Here is a 22,159-nt window from a genome sequence, read left to right on the forward strand (position 1 = left end):
GTGCAGGTGCCAAGTCCTGTTGAAAGGTGAAGTCTGCATCCCCATAAAGTTGGTCAGCAGCAGGAAGCATGAAGTGCTCTAAAACTTCCTGGTAGACGGCTGCATTGACCCTGGACCTCAGGAAACAGAGTGGGCCAACACCGGCAGATGACATGGCACCCCACACCATCACTGACGGTGGAAACTTTACACTGGACCTCATGCAACGTGGATTCTGTGCTTCTCCGCTCTTCCTCCAGACTCTGGGTCCTTGATTTCCAAAGGAAATGCAGAACTTGCTTTCATCAGAAAACATAACTTTGGACCACTCAGCATCAGTCCAGTCCTTTTTGTCCTTGGCCCAGGCGAGACGCTTCTTGCGCTGTTTCTTGTTCAAGAGTGGCTTGACACACGGAATGCGACACCTGAATCCCATGTCTTTCATGAGTCTCCTCGTGGTGGTTCTTGAAGCGCTGACTCCAGCTGCAGTCCACTCTTTGTGGATCTCCCCCACATTTTTGAATGGGTTTGTCGTCACAATTCTCTGCAGGGTGCGGTTATCCCTAGAGCTTGTACACTTTTTTCTACCACATTTTTTCCGTCCCTTCGCCTGTCTGTTAATGTGCTTGGACACAGAGCTCTGCGAACAGCCAGCTTCTTTAGCAATCACCTTTTGTGTCTTGCCCTCCTTGTGCAAGGTGTCAATGATTGTCTTTTGGACAGCTGTTAAGTCAGAAGTCTTCCCCATGATTGTGGTGCCTTCAAAACAAGACTGAGGGACCTTTTAAAGGCCTTTGCAGGTGTTTTGAGTAAATCAGCTGATTAGAGTGGCAGCAGGTGTCTTCTATATTCAGCCTTTTCAGAATATTCTAATTTTTTGAGATACCAAATTTGGAGTTTTCATTAGTTGTCACTTATGAATATCAAATTTAAATGTAATGAACATGGGAAATACATTGGTCTGTGTGCATTGCATGAATATAATGTACAAGTTTCACGTTTTGAATGGAATTACTGAAATATTTTCAACCTTTTGATGATATTCTAATTTACTGGCCAGCACCTGTATGTTATCTTCTCTAATTAAAAAAAAATCTGCTCGCTAGCTACCAAAATAAAAGCGTAGAAGAAAAGCTGGACCAATAGGTACGCGCGCGTCTATGTCACGTGGTCTCAGAAAATGTCCACTTGACGCCAGTATCCCGGTCTCGTTCGAGGTGCTGTTTGGAGTTCTGATTCTGACGGTGTTCCGCAGCTAGCTGAAGGTAAACGTCTTTCCCGAACAGGAAGCTCACAGCTGATTTAGTTTCCAGAGTTCCGTTCAGATTCGGCTCTCTGGACCGGTGTACATCGTGGTCCTAATCCCTCGATGTGTTTGTTAGAAACGGGGAATCTCTTTGCGGATTCAGTTAAGAGTCTGATGTGAATTTGTAAAAGCTAAACGTTTGTTTAAAAAACGCCATTGTTGCATCTGTCCCACGAAGCAAAGTCACGTGTCAGGGACTCGAAGACAACACGCCAGACAGACACAAGGTGTTTGTGTTTACATTCCACTTCAGACACCTTCAGCTACCAGGCTAGATAGTTTGTCCATGATAATCAGACCGGAACTCCTGTCTACTGGAGTGTGTTTGCCTTCATCACCTGATCCTGGATCACTGTTTTGGATTTATAGATTATGGGATGCTGCCAAGACGTTCTGTCATGGAGCGGTTATCTTGGCGGAGTTCTAGTCTCGCTCCATTCTCTTCAGTACAAACTCAAGTGGGTTTCTGTTGCAGGTATGAAGCTCCGGGTCCAACTCCAGTGTAAGAACCTGCATGAGTACATGAAGGAGCTGAGTCCTGATGTCCTAGACCGGCTCTTCAACCACCCAGCAACCTGTCTGGCGGTCTACAGGTGAGCCTGATCAGGTCTGGGTTTGTCTCCTCTTCTCTTCCTCACTACGCTGTCTGGTCTCCTACAGGGAACTTCCCAAGCTAGCCCAGAACTATGTGATACGCATGCTGTTCTTGGATCAGCCACTTCCCCAGGCAGCCGTAGCTCTGTGGATGAAAAAGGACGGTCAAAGGTCAGTTGCTCATCTGGTGTCTCCTGATCCTACGTCTCTGTAGTGGGCCTGAACAGGGACCCAGTCACAGGTGGGTTCTGATTTCCTCCAGCTCTGTGTCTTCTGCAGGGACCATGATGAGTGCGTGTCTGTCCTGACTGGTCTCCGTCTCTGGCACAGTCAGCAGCTGCAGGGTGGCCTGCAGGGTTACACTTTAAATCCAGTTTTCAAAGACAACCTGAGGACTGCTTTGCTGGGGGGGTGAGTGGCTTGAGGACTTCCTGCTTCAGCAGAGCTGAAGCTGCTCTTCCAGAAAAGTCTGATCCATTTGTGTGAACCACTTGTTTTGATCAAACAGTGGCACCGCATGGGCTGAAGAGCAGAGTGCCCTGGGTCCAGATCGTCATGCACGGGACATAGAAAGTCTAGACCGCTACGCCATGGAGCGCTGGGAGGTCATTCTACAGTTCATGGTGGGGTCACCATGTGCAGTCAGCCAGGACCTCTCTCAGCTGCTGGTTCAAGCAGGCCTGATGAAGAGGTAGGTTAGATTAAAGTTATGGGTTTAAGTAAAACTTTAAAAGATTAGAAAGTATCTGCTTTAAATATTCACATTTATTTAAATCTTTTTAATGCATGCAAGTCTGAGAGTAGCTCATTTAGAGGGAAGCGAATCTCATCAGCTTGTTTTATAAAGTTTTTTTATTGGATAATTATAGTTACTATTATAATAATATTCTAATAATATTATCATTGTTTTTACCATGAAACTTTCCCCGAAAGTAGGGATGCACCGATACTGGTATCGGTATCGGTGCAGATACCGATACTATTATCTGTATCGGTAAAAGTTAACCGATACCAGGAACCGATACCAATGCAGTTGCTTGAAAATGGCTTCACTGTAACTTGTCATTTCTGTCCACCTAATATTTTATTTTTGGGATGATTTCTATTCATATATTTTACTTTTTATCTACCTCAAAGTCTTTTCCTGTTGAAAGCAGAGAAGAAAATAAAATCTGTATTCCAAATCATTGCATTTTTTTGTGTGGTAGAAGTGTCGGTATCGGTAATTGGTATCTGCGAGTACTCAGATCCAAGTATCGGTATCGTATCGGTTTAGAAAAAAGTGGTATCGTTGCATCCCTACCCGAAAGTGTAAGAGCTTCAGGTTGTGATGTTTTGGTCAGGTCTTGTCAGAAAAGCAGGACCATGTCGTCACAACTCAGACTCTCAGGACTCATCTCATCGTCTTAGCCTTTAATGTAACATAGACAATAAGCCCACCCCCGTCCCGTAGAGCCAGTTCAGCATTAGCCAATAGCGTTAGACATCTGCTCATGTACAGATGTTATCACAGGTGTACATACATTTGAGGACAGACTTAGATAGGTGCATAGTTGGCGATACTTCTTATGGACAAGTAAGTCTTTAAAAGTGTGTGTGTGTGTGTATAACTGAAGTATCTCCTGAGACGTTCCACCACATAACTGCAGGGTATAAGATGCTGGCAGGGAAAACTTAAATGGAACGCCACAACCAAGTGGCTGGCATCGTGTACAGCAGTGGTTCTCAATCCTGGTCCTGGAGGGCCGGTAAGCGGTTTCTCTGCTCCAACACACTTGATTCAGTGGTTGAATCACCTGTGCAGCAGCTCACCAGACTCTGCAGGTGCTTGTAAATCACCTGCTGATTGAAATCAGGTGTGTTGAAACAGGGTTAAAACTACAACACCCTGGATACCGACCATCCAGGACCAGGATTGAGAACCACTGGTGTACAGAGTGTGGACTGGAAGCCCCGAGGTTAAAGTGGGAAACATCCATAAGGCGGTAGAGGACGAGCAAGTCCACAAAAGTGCAGTTCAAAGGAAATCTAAGATACTGCAGAACACTGAAGCTCCCAGACCTCTGGTAGAGGACACAAGCTTTGAAGGATGAGACCACCCGCGGAGGGTGAGATGGGAATATGTTAAATAGATGAATTAATAAACAGCACAAGGTGAAAATAATAATTGTAAAACAACGTGTTTAAGCTCTGTTGGCCGACTAGCGGTGCACATTCATGAATAAAAGACGTTGCTTCCGCCGTAATCATGGAAGTAGCGAGAGGGGCTTACGGTGCAATACATTTTTCTGCCTCTAGATGGTGCCCTTTTGTAAATATCACTGGATTTCTGCTTTAAAGAGCGAGTAACACCTAAATGAACGTTTTTTACTGGTAACCTGTACAGATGAGTGTCTAATAGTGCTGTACACACGTGTATTCATTATTTTGGCAGTTTAGTGCAACTTACTGTAAATTAAAAATTTCAGCCCAAAACCGCAGATATCTCCATCTTCAGGTTAAAACTCTGCTCCACATTGAATTAGAATCAGCCACAGCTGTTGGCTGAGCTACAGGGTGACGTAGTCTGTGCAGTTCTACGTGGCTTCACTGCACTGGACTCTTGCTGAGTCTCGCCACACCTCCACCTGGCTCAACCACTCACCTGCTGACACGTTGGCACTCGGAGCCGCTCGCCTCCTTAAGAAAAATGTCCTCCTCCCCTTTTGTCTAATGACAAAAGCTATGATGAGCACGGAAGCCGGGTTGGGAAGTTTCAAAGAGTTGGCAGGTTTGTAGTTATTGCTGTAGTTGAGTGGCGACTGAGCGTTCCAGGATCTTTGAGAGTAGTGGGAGGTTAGAGATGGGTCTGAAACCATCCATAGAGTCTGGGTTCAGACCGGGTTTTTTCAGAATGGGAGTAATGAAGGCGAGTTTGAGTGAAGGTGGGACAGATCCAGTGGTTAGGGAGGTGTTTATGATACCGATAATGAGAGGGGAGAGAGAGGGAAGACATGTTCTGATGAGGGGAGAGGGGATTGGGTCTAAATTGCAGGTGGTGAATTTCATGGATGAGACGAGCTTGGTTAAGTCAGGTGTAAAGGATGGGTCGTTTACATCTTACTTATGAACCATAAAATGTGGGATTCCTTAGAAATATGAAATATCAATCTGATGGATCTTTGACTATTTTAACCAGAAGATCAGAACTTTTTATTGCAGGGATTAAGTGACACTTCGTATTAACTCTAAGGAAAGAGAGAGAGAGTCAGGTTTAAAATAGTTAAGAAATTTATTTCTACACAATTTAAACAAGACTAACTTAAACACTCTGTGTACTGATGGAACTAAAGTGGAGTGAGACTTGAAATGATGATGGTGTGTGTGTGTGTGGAATGTTATCAGAACCAGCGGATCCGGAGAAGCATTTAGGTCTGAGTGGGAGTGAATGTTTCGCTCTAAACTTAGGAGGAGATTTATAACACACATGAAACGCCATCTGTCGGTCTGCGTACCCCGGGGGAAGCCTCCGATCAGATCCAGAATGTCGAGGTCCTCGTGGACCCTCTTTGGTACAGAAGCCGGTAGAAAAGCAGCGGTGCCGACCAAACTAGTCTTGGAATGCTTCCAGGTCACGACAGGTTATCACTGGCATCTCCGAGACCCTGAAGGGGTCGTGAGGTTCAGCTTTTATTCTGAAGGAACCGTTGCGGTCAGGTGTAACTTGCAACAGAGCTTGTCGAGGTTCTTTATGGCTGAGGAGGAAGTCCGGATGGCCGGTCCGAGACTTCTCTAGAACGCTTTGAACTAAAGAAAAGGTGGCGTGGGATAGTTTTTATAATTATCATATTTTGGTTTACTGGCGAATCAGAATTTGACGTGCAAAAAAGGGTTTATACAAACACCACAGATAACCACGCCTAGCCAGAAACGAAGGTTCTGATTGGGTCAGACAAAAGGAAATGTGTCGTGTGACTTTAGCATTACGTGTCATTAGTGTCTAGTGCAAATGTCCAAGATTATATTAACTTGTAAAATACTACTGATCACAGGATTATAATATCAAGTAATAACATTGTCATTTCACAGATTGATTGAACATTGGGCTCACATTATTATTGGTAATAACAAAGTTGTTGATTATGTAGTACAAACTAGGTCCAGAGTGTGACCATGTCTGTGTGTGGGGCAGTTTATGTGTTGAGTCGGGTAGAAGCAGTTTAGAATGTCCAGGAAGTCGGCTGTGAGCGTAGATTTAGGAGAGTCGATGTGAATGTTGAAATCCCCTAGGAGGAGAACAGAAGGTGTGATGGAGGAGAGCTGAGTACTATAAAGGTAATGTTCGGGTCTACTTTGCCCTGAGCCCTGAATCACACATTTGTTGTACATGCATACATATGTAACATGTTCCAGAGCAGTCCGTGACCTCTCAGGAACTCAGGAATAGAAACGGTTCAGCAGGCTGACACTGGCCCACAGTTTCAGTTCTGGGCTGAACCGTTCTGTTCCTGGTTTGTCCTGAACCTGATGATGTCCTCTCTGATTAGTGAGGCAGGAGAGGCTCCATACATCACATCTGCTGGTTTCCAGTTCCTCCTCCTGGACACGGCCTCCCAGCTGTGGTACTTTACCCTGCAGTACCTCAGAACTGCTCAGGTAAGAGGTTCAGCTGCTTCTAGCTGTTAGATCATGTTTTTAATCTTCTGTGGGTTCACTTTGTGCTCCAGACTCCCAGAAGCTATGCTGCTGGACTTCAGGGCAACCAGACTATTACAGAAAACAGCAACAGGCTTGGATTAATTCTGTTATCAACTCATTTCACTCTTGTTCTTCGTGCTCTGCTGCAAACCCTTGACTTTCTGCTGGAGATCCCTGCTCGGCAAAGCCAATAGGACCACATCACCAGAGGCTGTGGTCAAAATAGACAACAGGAAACCTCCAGTCCCCAGGCTGGTTTTAGATTTCTGATCAGATTTGTTCACGTCTTCCACTCTGGTTCCATGCCCTTTGGTTTTTCCACACATAATCAGTGTGATGCTGGACACGCACCTACTCGCCCACTCTGCTCTGCGACTGCCTCACTAACTCAGGAGGGATTAGCATCAAAGCTCCTTTACTCCTTCATCTGGAGAAGGAGGCTTAAGACTCAGGATAAACCCAGCTGAATAGATCAGCCACAAACTCACAGACTGGTTTTGGTAATCTTGTCCTCATGAAGGTCAAGACCAGGACAAGTGCTACATTGCTCCTCCTGAATCTGATCTCTGAGCACTGTCCTCAGTAGACCTGCTGGACCGGTTTGGCAGGAAGGCCCTTGTTTTTGTCCAGGTCTGCCATCCAGGTCTGGGGCTACTGCCCCCTTCTAGGGCCTCCTTGGCGATCTTTCCCCTTGTGTTACACAGGTGTGTGAACCAACTCAGCCCAACGCTTTCTGCAGCTCCTCAAAGTTCTATCAGCATGACTTTGTCCTCTGTTGAACCTGATTAGACCCTCACCTTAACTCAACTAAAGGATTCAGGAAGCAAAGGTCCACAAGAACATGGTGGACATAACTAAAATAAGGTTTGAGTTCTTCCTTAGCTTCTGCATTAAATTAGGGCTGCCACTAACTACACTGCTCACAAGAATTAAAGGAACCTGGGCCTGGCATGAAATCAATTAAACCTGTCTGATAATTTCCTGGTTGATTAAGCAGCTGAGGGCATTGTCAGCTGGATTGGTGTTCATGGACTTAACGACAGGTGCACTAAAGCGGCAACATTTACAAAACCCTCAAAACACGACTGGTTTAACATGTAGAGGTCATTTCAAGTTTCTCCCTCTTGATCTTTGTCGGCTGGTTTTCCACTCGTGCTGGTTTTGGCTCTCTACTGGCGGTATGAGGCGATTCCTTAACCCTACAGAAGTTGCACAGGTTGTCCAACTTCTCCAGGATGGCACATCCACACGTGCTGCAGCAAGAAGGTTTAATGTGTCTCCCAGCACAATCTCCAGAACATGGAGGAGATTTCAGGAGACTGGCGGTTATTCTCGGAGAGCTGGACAGGGCCGTAGAAGTTCCTCAACCCATCAGCAGGACCGATGCCTGCTGCTTTGTGCAAGGCGGAACAGGCTGAGCACTGCTCGTGCCCTACAGAATGACCTCCAGAGGGCCATTGGTGTGAATGTCTACCCAGACAGTCAGGAACAGACTTCATGACGATGGTCTGAGGGCCCGACGTCCTGTAGTGGGCCCTGTACTCACTGCCCAGCACCGTAGAGATCGACTGGCATTTGCACAAGAACACCAGAATTGGCAAGTCCGCCACTGGCGCCCTGTACTTTTTACAGACGAGAGCAGTTCACCCTGAGCACCTGTGATAGACGTGAAAGCGTCCGGAGAAGACGAGGAGAACGTTATGCTGCCTGCAACGTCGTTCAACATGACAGGTTTGGTGGTGGGTCAGTGATGGTCTGGGGAGGCATATCCATGGAGGGACGCACAGACCTCTACTGCCCAGGAAATGGTGCTCTGACTGCCATAAGGTATTGAGATGAAATCCTTGAACCCTTTGTCAGACCCTACGCTGATGCAGTAGGTCCTGGTTTTCTCCTAATGCACGACAACACCCGGCCTCATGTGGCAAGAGTATGCAGGCAGCACCTGGAGGATGAAGGAATTGAAACAATTGAATGGCCTTCACGATCCCCTGACTGAAACCCAATAGAACATCTGTGGGACATTATGTTTCGGTCCATTAGGCGGCGCCAGGTTGCTCCTCAGACTGTACAAGAGCTCAGGGATGCCCTCACACAGATCTGGGAGGAAAGGCCACAAGACACCATCCGTTGTCTCATTAGGAGCACGCCCCGACGTTGTCAAGCATGCACACAAGCTCGTGGGGGCCACACAAGATACTGAAAAGCAATTTGAGTTGCAGAAATTAAGTTTTTGAAATAACGGACTAGCCTGCCACATCTTCATTTCACGCGGATTTTAGGGTGTCTACACAACTGAGCCCTCTGTAGGCTGATAACTTTTATTTCCATTAAGAGACTTGGCATCCTTTTGTTCCTAAGACATTGCCCTGTCGTTATTTGTATAGATATCCAACTTCATATTGAGATCTGATGTATCTAATGTGTTTCTTTAAAGTGTTCCTTTAATTTTTGTGAGCAGTGTATTATTGTGGTCGTCGACTAATCACCAGATTTTTGGCTGATTAGTCGACTAATTGTGTCATAAAGCGTAGCTTATTGCACCAGGAGTCTCTAATAAACCCATCGTTAGCGTCTAGCTACAAGTGAGATCAGTTATGTGCCATCTGTACATAACGACGAGATGGAAACTTCAAACAACTTTTAATCAACTTTGTAAAAATGCTGCTCAGTCAAATGGAGGTAGGCACTTAAAACAAAAATACGTTGGACACAAAAAGGAGTCGGGACTTGTGCTCTCAGATGTATGCAGCTAAAATAAGTTGAATCTATACACGACCCTTGCTTACACTCAGCAAAGTTAGCATTTCAACATGCTCAGGAGAAAGGCTTGCTCTCTTTTGAGAGCTGATGTTCCCAGCTGTGGATGCAGAGAAGATTTAGCCAGCTTGGATAGCGAGGGGAAACCACCTTCATCTCGGCTCCACCATTTCAGAGGATCACCTCGTTTTAGAGATTGCAGCTTCTCTAAAATACATCGGGACTCAGCCTCTCGCAGTTTGGACCCTCATGCCCCGGGCATCTTTCTCCTCATGTTCGCTCTCACTGTCAGAATCAGACAGAAGGAGGGTGTCCAGAGCAGTATTTTGAATTACACTTGAACCACCAGCTCTCTGTAGTTGTGTAAGCTCATCTGTCCCAGTGTTTGCTGCTTTGACAGCACTTCAACAGTCCTTTGACCTCTGACGCCATTCTTCAGAAGCCAAAACTTCAGCTTTTTGTATCTGGGGTCCAAGGTAGCTGCAAGAATAACTGGGTTGTCTTTCCTCGCTAAAACAGTACAAAATCCTAGGAACCAGTGTGATGCGAGAAGGTTGCTGACACATTTCTAATCTGTCTTTTGCAGTCCAGAGGGATGGACCTGGTGGAGATCCTATCCTTCTTGTTCCAACTCAGCTTTTCTACTCTGGGCAGAGTGAGTGTCACTGTTTTGGTTCTCTGGATACAGTTTTTAACAGGAAACCCATTCACATCATGCTGAAGCTCAGGTCCAATGTGCTTTAGGGTTTAGATGTTTTTCTGTTTCAGCAGAACTAATGTGAATCAGTGAGTCATTAGCAGGAGTCTACGGAGCATGAGGAGATGGCTCAGCAGCCACTGATTCAGGTGTGATGGAGGAGAGAAACATCTAAAATCTGTAGGGCAGTGGACCTCCAAGACCAGGGGAAGCATTCCTAAAGCTTGCCAATGCACAAAACTGAGTCTGAAAATTGCGCAAGTCTTTTTTAATGCAACTTTGTGATTTATTAAGAAAAACTTAAAGGGGCCATATCATGGAAAATCCACTTTTTGGAGATTTTTATCATGTGATTATTGTCCTTTCCTCATGAGAATTACCCCCAAACCCATTTTTGTCTGCATTCATGCATTTTCCTGCCTTAGCTGCAATTTGGTCCATGTAAACATTTTTTCCTGCATCGTCTGGCATTTCTCCTCCCCCTGAAGCTGGTGGTCTCGATTCTGAAACCTGGATAATCTGACGGATTACTTCTGCATCCTGTCAATCAAGATGCACGTAGTGGCCAGCAGAGGATGTGTGTGTTAGGCGACTACTGTTTGTAATGGACTTGGTAGTCCAGAGGTTGGCTTTACACAGGTTAGCATCCTGGTAATGGCAGTAACTTTTTATTTATTTAGCTACACTTGCCAGTATGAGATTATCAATTCTTTATTTGTAAAACTGTTTAAAATCTTAGGACTAATCAGTTGTTTTTTTTTTTTTTTCCCACTTTCTTTGTTTATCCAGTGTGAGTCTATGTGAGGTGAGCAGAGTAACTCCATAAGATCTTTGAATTTGATCATCTCCAAGCAGTATTTTTGCTTGGGGATGATCAAATTCAAAGATCTTTAGAGACACAAAATATTTAACAGAAAAGAAATCAATAAGATTGAAATATAAAAAAGATTAATTCTACCTCAGCCGGCTACATAAATTACTGCCGACACCACTGGGAGTCGAACCAGTGTCAACACATGGCAAAACAAGATGAAAGGCGGGCGCTCAAACCACTGGACTACCAAGGCCGATACAACTATGACGTCATAGAGTGGGTGTGGGCGGAGCAACGCTGAAACAGACATTTGCATTTCCAGGTATAAATTCAGGCTGATGAAAATAACTCATATTTAAGATAACTAACACCTTTGGGAAACAGGCAGCGGAGCTGGTGATGGTGAATTTAAGATCATTCTCACACACACACACACACACACACACACACACACACACACACACACACACACACACACACACACACACACACACACACACACACACACCTACCTGCCCCCCTGTATTTGAACTGATAATAAAATGAGAACCTGAATAGAAACAACACGTTGCATCTAAGAGTTATATGACCGTATGTTTTAAGTACATAGTCAAATTATATAGCAGTTGCAGTTATTGGTGCATTCATTGTGAAAAGGTGTGTATTGGTGTGATCACGGAGCAGACATAGATCTGCTGCAGTGACACTCATGAATTATGCGTCCAATCGATGCTTTGGAACTCCTTAAGGATTACGCCAATGGCGAGATCCGAATGGGGAGAGCTTTTTTTTTAAGAGACCATGAAGACTTCTTCTAGAGCAGACCTAGTAGATCTATTTACTGAACTGGGCCCGGTGTCGGACTGCCCGCCCTGCCAGAGCAGTGAAACTGCTGCATTCTGGGGTTTTGTCTAGCCGGCTCGTTCCAGTGGGAATCTGCCCACAGGCAGATATTCCTTTGATTTGATGACCAAAATAGGACATTTCCAGCCTAAAACCCCTTTGGGTTAAATTTAATGTTCCCATTAGATGTGGAATATCTCAGTCAAAAGAACCATTATGCAGCTGATTTGGATGCATCATTAAAAGAACCATTGCCACCTTCAGATCTGACTATTTCTTTTTCATAAACACCCCGGATCTCTTGGTCAGTCTCACAGATCACCGCTGGAACAACGCTGTTCCACCTAAAGGCAATAAAAGGTTTCTTCGTGCCTCTACCTCGCCTACAAGCACATCGATTTTAGCCTCTGTGAAACAGCGTTGTCTAGACTTCTCCGTTGCCATGGGTAACTGTTTAGCCACAGATCAGCTGGCTTATTTCTATGCAGAGTGTTCATATAGTTCTTTGCATCGTCCATTTATGGCAGGAAGTGGGTGAGTATGAGTCAGGATATGATCCAAAATCACCTGAGGAAGAGTTGTTTCTTAAAGCAGGAGTTGTGTGCAGCTGTGTGTGTTGTGTATGTCCAAGTAACAGTTTGCATTAGTAAAATTTGTTTGCTTAGCTTAAGTAGAGTTTTAACACCGATGCTACACAAAGTTTTATAACCGGGGCCCCAGGACTGGATGCCATAGCATCAGGGAGTCATCTCCTGCCACGTCTCATGATTCTGTCCTCCGCTGTGTGCCTTAGGACTACTCTGTGGAGGGCATGAGTGAGTCCCTGCTTACGTTCCTGCAGCACCTTCGAGAGTTTGGTCTGGTGTTCCAGAGGAAGGTGAGGAAAACTAAGTGGTTGTGTTTATTCTGTTACTTTTGAACCAAACTGATATGTCTACTGCTCACTTGGGTTAGTTAAATACTCAGCTCTCACATTTGTGCTTCCATGTGGGTCTCTACTGCTTCTATCAACACTCCTAACACAAATAAAAATAAAGAGTAAAGCTGAAGAAATATGTGGGAGGGATTTAGTGCTGAACATGTTTTGTATCGGCCATAGTTTCAATACGCTTCTGCAATGTTTTAAGATTTGTTTCTGTCCAGTGTTGCATTCATTTATTGCCAAGATCTTGCTGGAGATAAAAAAAAAAGCTTATTTCCCACCAAAATTTGCAAATAAATTTTTCAAATATCAGACAAAATTATTTTCTAAATTTTTTTTTCTCATTTTGTCTCATAGTTGAGGTCTACCTATGATGAAAATTACAGGCCTCTGGTGGGCCAATCATAGTGCTCCATCTGCTTAGTGAACAAATCACAGAGCTTTAGCCGCTTTGTGGGCCAATCAGGGTTATTCTATATGCCTGGTGGGTGGGATGATGCAACAGAGTGAAACAAGAGTATGTCACATTCATTGTCCAGTAGCATGCAGAGATCATTTGAAAGACAACGGTAGAACCCGCCCCACAACCGAGAGCCGTCAATGGAGCGTGGCCAGACTAAATAATACATTTATTTAGTCTGGCTTGCCAGGCTAGCTTTTCATCAGTCTGAGATTCAAATATCAACTAACGATTCTCCAGAACCTTGGAGTAGGCCTTTTTTGGGAGGCTGAGTAGTGTGGTCCCACTATAGTTGGAACACACACTCTGGTTCCCTCTCTGAAAGTACAGGGACTACCACCCCTGATCTACATCCAGTGTTGTAGATGTTCTTGTGGTTCACGTCTGTACAACGAGGTGAGTGAAAAAAAGCACTCCGGTGTTTTCGGTCTTTTCACTAGCAGGGATGTTTTTCTGTCCCCCAGTCAATGGACTGATCTGTAGCTCTGCCCTAAATAATCCATTCCATTATCCAGTAGACCTACAGGTGAAGGGGGGCCCAGGAATGCGGTGGTACGGGTTGGTTTTATGGGCCACTTTGACAGTGGAAACGGACTAAATAGCAAACCGACTCATGCCGTACCACTCAGTGGAAACAAGGCGGTGGTTAGGGTTAGAGAGGAAAGCCAGCAGTTGAAAGTTGAGGTCAGAGTAATGAATTGAATTCCCCTGCTGGGTGTTTGATTTTTATTTGATAGGGCCTATGGTTAAAATCTGATGTTAGCCTAGATCTGGACGAGTGTGTGTGTGTGTGTGGGGGTGGGGGGGGGGGGGGGGGGGAGTGTACAGTCGGTAAAGACGGCTCTCCCTTGCCCTGCCTCCAACATGCCTCCATCTAAAAGGGCTAGGTTATCCAGAGTTATCTCTGTAGTTATGCTGCTATAGGCTTAGACTGCTGGAGGATACACTGACCACTTTTCACACTCTACTACTTTCTTCTACAATCTGCTCTTTAACTGTATTATTTCCTGCTACTTCAGATGTTAACTTTATTTTTTCTCTAAGTGTTTTTCTCCCCAGAAGAAGCTACAACGATGTTCTGCTGAGCTGTGGTGGCCTCGTAGAGGGGGCCATCATCTAGCACACTGCTGCTAACCACTTAAACATTCTCCCTCTCCTGATAATAACTTTTTACTTTCCTTGACGTTGGATGTGCTACTACTAGTTTACCTGTTTAATTATAGATTCACTAGGACAAATACAATAGTTTATCCCTGCCAACTAGAATATTTACTAAGGAATCACAATGTAACCATAGACACATTGCTTTGTGTGTGTGCATGTGTGTGTGTGTGTGTGCGTGCGCGCATGCGTGCGTGCATTTGCGTGTGTGTGTGTGTGCTCTGTCTTCTCCATCCCCAGTGAGTCATGGAGGATGGCTGCTTATACTGAGCAAGGATTCTCTGGAGGTTTCTTCCTGTTAAAAGGGAGTTTTCCTCTCCACTGTCGCTTTATGCTTGCTTAGTATGAGGATTGCTGTATAGTCACTGACACTAGTCAGTGACTTGATGCAATTTGCTGGGTTCCTTATATAGGAAACATTATTTCTGATTGGCTTAATGAACTGACCTGAATTGGAATGTTTATTATGTGAAGTGCCTTGAGACGACTTTTGTCGTGATTTGGCGCTATATAAATAAACTTGAATTGAATTAATTCCTGGTGTTTATGCAGAGAAAGTCCCGACGGTACTACCCCACCAGACTGGCCATCACTCTAGCTGCTGGAGTCTCCTCTTCCTCCTCTTCGCCTGCTGAAACTGCAGACGCAGGCTTCATCGTTGTGGAAACGAACTATCGTATCTACGCCTACACCAGTACGTACAAACTCCTTTTTTGCTCTGAGACTCTGAGTAGTACAGAAGATTTTAGCTTTTTGTCTTGATCAGTCATAAGTGGGACGTAATAGTTCCTTTGAGGCCTTGTCAGGTTCTGTAGTGATGAGTTCTCCCCAGGTCCCCTGGAGATGCACGATTTAATGATAAATGACCCACACTTGCATAGCGTCTCTCAGAGTAAGGACTCCAAAGCGCTTTACACTACAGTGTATCATTCATCCATTCACACTAACATTTACACACTGATGGTGATGAGCTACAATGTAGCCACAGCTGCCCTGGGGCGCACTGACAGAGGCGAGGATGCCGAGCACAGGCGCCACCGGTCCCTCCGACCACCACCAGCAGGCATGGTGGGTTAAGTGTCTTGCCCAAGCCCCCACAATGCGGGTGAAAAATTGAGGCAAACGCGGAAGTGACAAAAATTGCAGTTCCACCCTCATCCACTAGGGGCTGGTGTCAGAAGCGAGCAAATCCTCATTGACTCCCATGTTAAAAATACCAATTTCACAGCAGAAATAAACATGTTTACAGCCTGGTACCAAAACATGTTTTTTGTTTAAATGATCTAGTTTACACTCATGACAACTCTGAGGGGGGTGAATTTTTTTCTCACTCTTCTGTTTAAGTGTATTAAAAGCCTAAAATTCTGTATAATTAATGAGCATCAGACCCACGTGACCACAGAGCTAGCTCCGTGGAAAGGCCTCAGCAGAGCCTCGGTCTGGCCTGGAAACTGCTCCGGGATTTTGAGTCTCCGTGTTTGTGTATTCTTTTTTGGATATTTTTTGTGCAATTGTTGGACAAAATGACTTGCTGTGGCATTAATTGCACTAATAGAGCGTCCAAGGAGTCTCGACTTGATTTTTTACTGTAAGTAAAATTATATTTATGTATTTTAGGTCACTGCCGAGCTGAGCTTAGATTTTAACATGTACTGTTTAACCATGAAATTTAAATGTAATAGGGTAAAACCCAGTACATTTAACATAATGCTGCACTTTAGAAAATGGGTTGAAATATAACATGTTGGTGGAGCTGGGTTCCCACTATCGGCTTGTGGAGCTCTCGGGAAACCAATGTTTTCCATCCGGTTCTCCCCTCCCCGCAGCTTGGTCCATCTCTGTCTGATCGCGGCTTCTGTCTGCTGTGCGGGCTGCCGGCTTGTGGAGCTCTGGGATGGAAGCCTTTCTACCCGGTTCTCCCCAGCGGCAGCTCTGCGCATCTCAGATCGCAGCCGCGCCTGTCTGCTGTGCGGCTGCCGGCTTGTGGAGGTCTCGGAGACCTCTGTGTTCCACCCGGTTTTACCCAGCGGTCAGCCCGGCGTATCTCTGACTCAGAAGCTCCGGTGTTGTGCACAATTAACTCCGGTTGTAGCTAGGTTGCTACCTCCGTTAGCTTAACTCCCACCTCCGCGTTAGCTTTGGGTTAGCTTGTAGCTACATCACTTCAGTTCGACGGGTGTCGTCAATTTATCCCAGCCTTACAGCTCCACCTCTTTTCCCATTTTTGGAATTATCTGGGCTTGACGGAACCTGTGACACGGTCAAAATGGCGGTGGTGGCCACTTCCCATTTATCTTCAAAAATGTGTTATTGGAGCCTGTGGAAACCCATTGTACAATATTTATATGTCGTTGGTCTTGCCCAAGGACACAACAGCAGAATTCTCGGTCCGGAGCCGGGATCGAACCTGCATCCTTCCAATCACTGGAGAACCCACTCAACCTGTTGTGCTACTGCTGCCCCTTAACTCACTGAGGAACCAGTGGTACTTAACCACCAGTGTCACCAACACCGTTTTTTTTTATACATCACGTATCTGTTATAAAACACACTTGAATAAAACCTTATCCTAATAAACCATCAAAGCTAACTGTTCTGAAGAACCAACATGTGAGTTTGCTCTGACTTGGTACCGGTCTGTGTGAGAAGGGTCAGGTCATTGGCATCAAGCAGAGAAAACATCATAAGGAGATTGCAGAAACGACTAAAACTGGGTTAGGAACTGTCCGACGCTTTATTAATAACTGGAAGGATTGTGGGGACCCAATGTCTTCGAGGAAGAAATTTTGCCGGTAAAAAAAATCCTGAATGATTGTGATAGGTGATCACTTAAACCTTTGGTGAAATCAAATAAAAGAAAAACAACAGTCGAACTCTGGGCTAAGTTTAATAGTGGAAGTAAGAGCATTCCCACACACAATGCAAGGAGAATTCAAGTTATTGGGACTGAACAGCTGTGTAGCCATAAGAAAACCACTAATCAGTGGAGCAATCTGGAAAGAAAGGCTTTAATTTGCAAGAGAACATAAAGATTGGACTCTGTAGCGATGGACGGAGGTCATGTGGTCTGATAAGGCCAGATGAGCCCTGTTCCAGAGTGATGGTGCATCAGGGTAAGAAGAGAGGCAGATGAAGTGATGCGCCCATCATGCATAGTGTCTACAATCCTGTGGGGGCAGTGCTATGATCTGGGCTTGCTGCAGGTGGTCTGGTCTAGGTTCAGCAACAGGATGTGCTCCAAGAATGAGGTCAGCTGACTACCTGAGTATACTGAATGACCAGGTTACTCCATCTTCCCTGATGGCACGGGCATATTCCAAGATTGCTTAACGTACAGTTTATTAGCCGGCCTCTAGATGGTGTCCTCTGAGGAAAAAAATGCTGGATTTCTGCTTTAAATGACCTGAAGAACTCACAGAAGGCCAGGCTTGGTTTCCGTAGTCCACTTTTAATCTGGTGCAGTTCTGAAGCAGTTGTATCTGTCTGCAGGTGCTTCCACTAGATTTCCTGTCTCATTATCCCTGGCTCTGCCAAGTTTGTTTCTTGTTATTGAGTCTGTTGTTTACATGATTTTGTGTTGTTAAACTGTAACAGTGTGCTAAAAACCCTGGTGCAGCGCGGACCAACTGACTGGGTTTCTTCCCTCTCAGACTCAGAACTTCAGATTGCTCTTGTGGCTCTGTTCTGCGAGATGTTGTATCGGTTCCCTAATGTGGTGGTGGCTCAGCTCACACGAGAGTCGGTGCAGCAGGCCATCGCCAACGGCATCACAGCTCAGCAGGTACACACACACCCTAACTGCCAGTATTTAAAGTATTTTGTGCATTATTGAGTCGATCTGATTTTACACATCTAGACATCTGCCCAAATGTCAGGTGAGGGATCTTGTTGATAGTCCATGTGAGCCCTTGCTTATTATTACAGTTAGCTAGTAGCTTCTCAGTAACAACTGATGTGTGTGTTTCAGAGTGCAACACAAACTAGGCCATGGTTTGGTGTTTGAATGAGACTTGCTATGTACACATAACTTAATATATTGATGTTTTTAAAATTTTAAAATACCAGGCAGCTCCATTCTTTTAAATTATCTTTTATATAGCGCCTCTCAAGATAAAAATCACAAGGTGCTTCGCAAAAATTTTAAATATAAAAAAGATCTTTAAAATTTTTTTTAAATATGTTTAAAATGACAAAAAAGAAATGTGTTCAAAAATGTAAGGAAAGTAAGAGAGAAAATTAATATTAAAATGGATCCCAGGAAAGGCGGAATAAGGAGAGATTGGTGATGAAGGTCACACCAAAGCCTGAACAGGTGAGTCTTCAGCTGCTTTTTAAAGGAGACCACTGAGTCCACTGATCTCAGGCTCGGGGGGAGAGAGTTCCAGAGTCTGGGGGCCACAGCAGCAAATGATCTGTCACCTTTGGTCTTTAGCCTGGTGCTGCACAACCAGTAGGCTTTGATCACTGGACCTCAGGGACCTGCTGGGGGTGTAGGGACTAAGAAGATCACCAATGTAAGATGGTGCTTGTCCATGTAAGGCCCTATAGACCAGAACCAGGATCTTGAAATGAACCCTGAAGTTAACTGGCAGCCAGTGAAGCTGGAGGAGAAGCGGGGTGATGTGGGTGTGTTTGGAGGACTTGGTCAGAAGCCGAGCACAGGCGTTCTGAACCACCTGTAGACGGTTCAGGGAGGTTCTGCTCAGACACGTGAAAAGAGAGTTACAGTAGTCTAAGCGTGAGGAGATGAAGGTGTGGATAACTGTCTCAAGTTCAGAGCGAGACAGAATGGGACTCAGCTTAGCAATGTTCCTGAGATGGAAGAAGGAAGAGCGAACAAGAGAACTGACATGAGAATCCAGGGTGAGAGCTGGGTCAAAGGTCACGTCAAGATTCCTGACGGAAGGTTTGGTGTGAGAAGCAAGTTGACCAAGAGAATCTCTGACTTTGGGAACCAGCTTGTCTGGGGCACAGATGAGGATCTCAGTCTTATCTTCATTCAGCTGAAGAAAGCTCCCAGCCATCCAGGTTTTTATAGAGTCTAAGCAGGTGTGTAACAGCTGCAGCTTAGACATCTCATGGGGCTTAAAGGAGATGTACAGTTGGATGTCATCTGCATAAAGATGGTAGGAGATTCCTTTGAAGGAGCTCAGGATGTGCTGAAGAGGAAGCAGATAGAGGAAGAGCAGAGGCCCCAGCACAGAACCTTGTGGGACACCATGGGTAAGAGAGGTGGTGGAGGACCTAAACTTGGAGACGGCCGCAGAAAAGGAACGCTCAGAAAGAGAAGAGGAGAACCACTCCAGAGCAGTTCCTGATAGGCCTACCCAGTCTCTCAGCCTCTCCAGTAGCAGGTGATGGTCAACAGTGTCAAAGGCTGCAGTCAGGTCCAGCAGGACCAGAACAGAACAGTCCCCTGCATCACTGTGAGTCAGAAGGTCATTAGAGACCCTAAGAAGAGCTGTTTCAGTAGAATGAGCTCTACGAAAACCTGACTGGAAGCTATCATAGATGTTCTGTTCATCAAGAGCAGCTGTGAGTTGTTTAGCCACAACCTTTTCCAAGATCTTGGAGATGAACAGCAGTTTAGAGATGGGTCTGAAGCTGCTGTGGAGAGAGGGGTCGAGACTCGGTTTTTTAAGAAGCAGGTGGATTACAGCGTTCTTAAAGTTAGCAGGGACCTAACCAGAAACCAGAGAAGCATTAATTATAGAGAGCACGCTGGGACCGATGGACTGAAAAGCACCTTTAAACAAAGATGAGGGTAAGATGTCGAGGGGGCATGCAGAGGTCTTCATAGAGTTAACTAGTTTCGTTAACTCAGGCAAAGAAATGGTGTTAACCCTCACAGGCTCAAATTAAGTTTTGATCAAAGGACGAACAACTAAGTCCTTCAGGGGTACTTCTGAGTTAAAAAATGCTCATGAAATACGCATGTGGAGTAACCAGGTAGGTAGGTTTTAATGTTGCAAATCTGCAACACCTGCCTCCAGAGGGTTAAACAGCACCTTGGGGTTCCCCTTGCTCTGGGACACCAGGTTGGAGAAATAGGCAATATCTTTGTGTTTTTAAAATGAATTTACTGCTTTACATTCCCAGTCTGTGTGATTTCATTATCACTTCTGATACTGTTTAAAAGTTTTTAGAGCAGTTTCCTGCTGTTAAAACGTTGATCTAGGACACCTTTAAAGGTGAGTGCATTTCCAGAATAATCCATTTAAATCAGACTTTTAGTTTTTGTGCTTCTGTGATCTTTAGATAATCCACTTCCTCAAGACCCGAGCCCACCCTGTCATCCTCAAACAGGTACAGACACTTCCTGTTTATTCCATGCATAATTATTCTCATGGTCGTCTTTAAGAGTCTTGGTCCTTTTTCCTGTTTCAGACCCCGGTGCTGCCTCCAACTATAACAGATCAGATCCGACTCTGGGAGCTGGAAAGAGACCGGTTACAGTTCACAGAAGGTGAATATCTCCATTAAAGCTACAAACAGGAGTTTCAGGAATTATGTAGGTTTTATTTTAATCCATAAAAGTGATGGTCTTACCCTGTACTGTGATATAATTTAGACTATAAGCCTTTTTTTTTTGCTAAATACTCTGGATTGTAGCTTTTAACCGAAAGAACTTTCTGGTGACAGAGGGAACGATGGTCCTCCACAGATGCTTTGTTCATCTTGAAGCTGATTTCATGTCTTTCTTTTTAAGGAGTCCTCTATAACCAGTTCCTGTCCCAGGTGGACTTTGAGGTTCTTCGTGACCGAGCTCAGGTTGGACTTTATTTCCTAACTGATGATCGAATCCTCTTTATACTTTGTGTTTCTGTCACTAATGGGTTGTCGTGGTGAGACTCACATTGGGGTCCCAATCTATTCCTTTTAATGATTCTCTTTCTCATAGTCCTTTGGGCCTCATTCTTTTGTCTCGTACTTGTTTGGTTCATGTACCGTTTAGTCCTGAGTAGGGTGGCGGGGAGCGGGTGTCTATCTCCAGCAGTCAGGTGCCCATAAATAAAGGATGTTTGTTGGTAAAACATTGTGTGTCTCTACTAAAGCAGCTGATCTTGCGTTGTGCCTCTGGTGCAGGGTCTGGGCTGTTTGGTGTGGCAGGATGTGGCCCACAGGGTGATGGTGGTGACTCCAGAGGGACACAGTGAAGTCAAGAGGTTCTGGAAACGACAGAGGTCCCACACGTAGTTGGTCCAAGACACCACTGTTGTGTTACTGTGGACTCATGTGGAAGTGCCTGTTGGTGTTGACGGTCCAAGAAGGTTTTCACACCGGCCTTGTGGAATTTTGTATTTATGTAATTTGGGTTGAACGAATGAACATTTTTCATGTCTTGGTTGTTTCTGTTTTTGTTGATCCTGCTGGGACTTCATTGGTTTGCGTGATGGTGTGAACAGCTCTAATAGGGTCTGCAGATTGCCGTCAGCATATAAATCTTGACAGATTTGGCAGGTGTGTTGAGTGTGAAACCAAGTTTTAAGCAATATTTACTACATCAAATTTAACATTAAATAAATCAAAATCAAAGAGAACTATTGTCTAAGAACAGTTTAACCTTATGTTCAAATATTTTCCCAGTTTTCTTCATTTTGTCCTCAAAGACTAATGTAAGAAAATAAACATTTTTCTGAAGAGGGTTAGCTCTACAGCTCAAAACTAAACACTAAAAGTCATCAGATCTCCATCCTGGTAAGGAATGGGTGATGCGTAAGGAGCTAAAGGACACCACATCATGACGTAAAGGAAAATGATCAACCTACTGAGATGGCTTTTCTTCTTCACTTGTAGTTCTGTGGTCGATACAAAACAGGTTTATGAAGTTCTTTACGCTAAATCCCTCTCACATAAAGCAATCTCAGCCGTTTTATTCTCGACAGTTTCAGTACCTTCCAGAATGAGCCGTCACAGGACTCTGTCGCTTTAAGAAAACAAGCCGG

General features: G+C 44.8%; 1 protein-coding gene across 1 annotated transcript; it reads left to right on the forward strand.

Annotated features, from left to right (window-relative positions):
- The first annotated feature begins 1,121 nt into the window (after nucleotides 1–1,121).
- gtf2h4 (general transcription factor IIH, polypeptide 4) lies at nucleotides 1,122–21,555 on the forward strand. Its single transcript, XM_054745496.1, has 14 exons — nucleotides 1,122–1,244; nucleotides 1,761–1,878; nucleotides 1,946–2,050; nucleotides 2,159–2,290; nucleotides 2,388–2,570; nucleotides 6,406–6,514; nucleotides 9,903–9,971; nucleotides 12,464–12,547; nucleotides 14,766–14,907; nucleotides 17,864–17,994; nucleotides 20,472–20,519; nucleotides 20,601–20,679; nucleotides 20,923–20,984; nucleotides 21,300–21,555. Exons 2-14 carry the CDS (start codon nucleotides 1,763–1,765, stop codon nucleotides 21,408–21,410), a joined length of 1,371 nt encoding a protein of 456 aa, XP_054601471.1. The 5' UTR covers nucleotides 1,122–1,244; nucleotides 1,761–1,762; the 3' UTR covers nucleotides 21,411–21,555.
- The last annotated feature ends 604 nt before the right edge of the window (nucleotides 21,556–22,159 follow it).

This window comes from Nothobranchius furzeri, chromosome 11 (genome assembly GCF_043380555.1).
Source record: "Nothobranchius furzeri strain GRZ-AD chromosome 11, NfurGRZ-RIMD1, whole genome shotgun sequence".
Taxonomy (NCBI): Eukaryota; Metazoa; Chordata; class Actinopteri; order Cyprinodontiformes; family Nothobranchiidae; genus Nothobranchius; species Nothobranchius furzeri.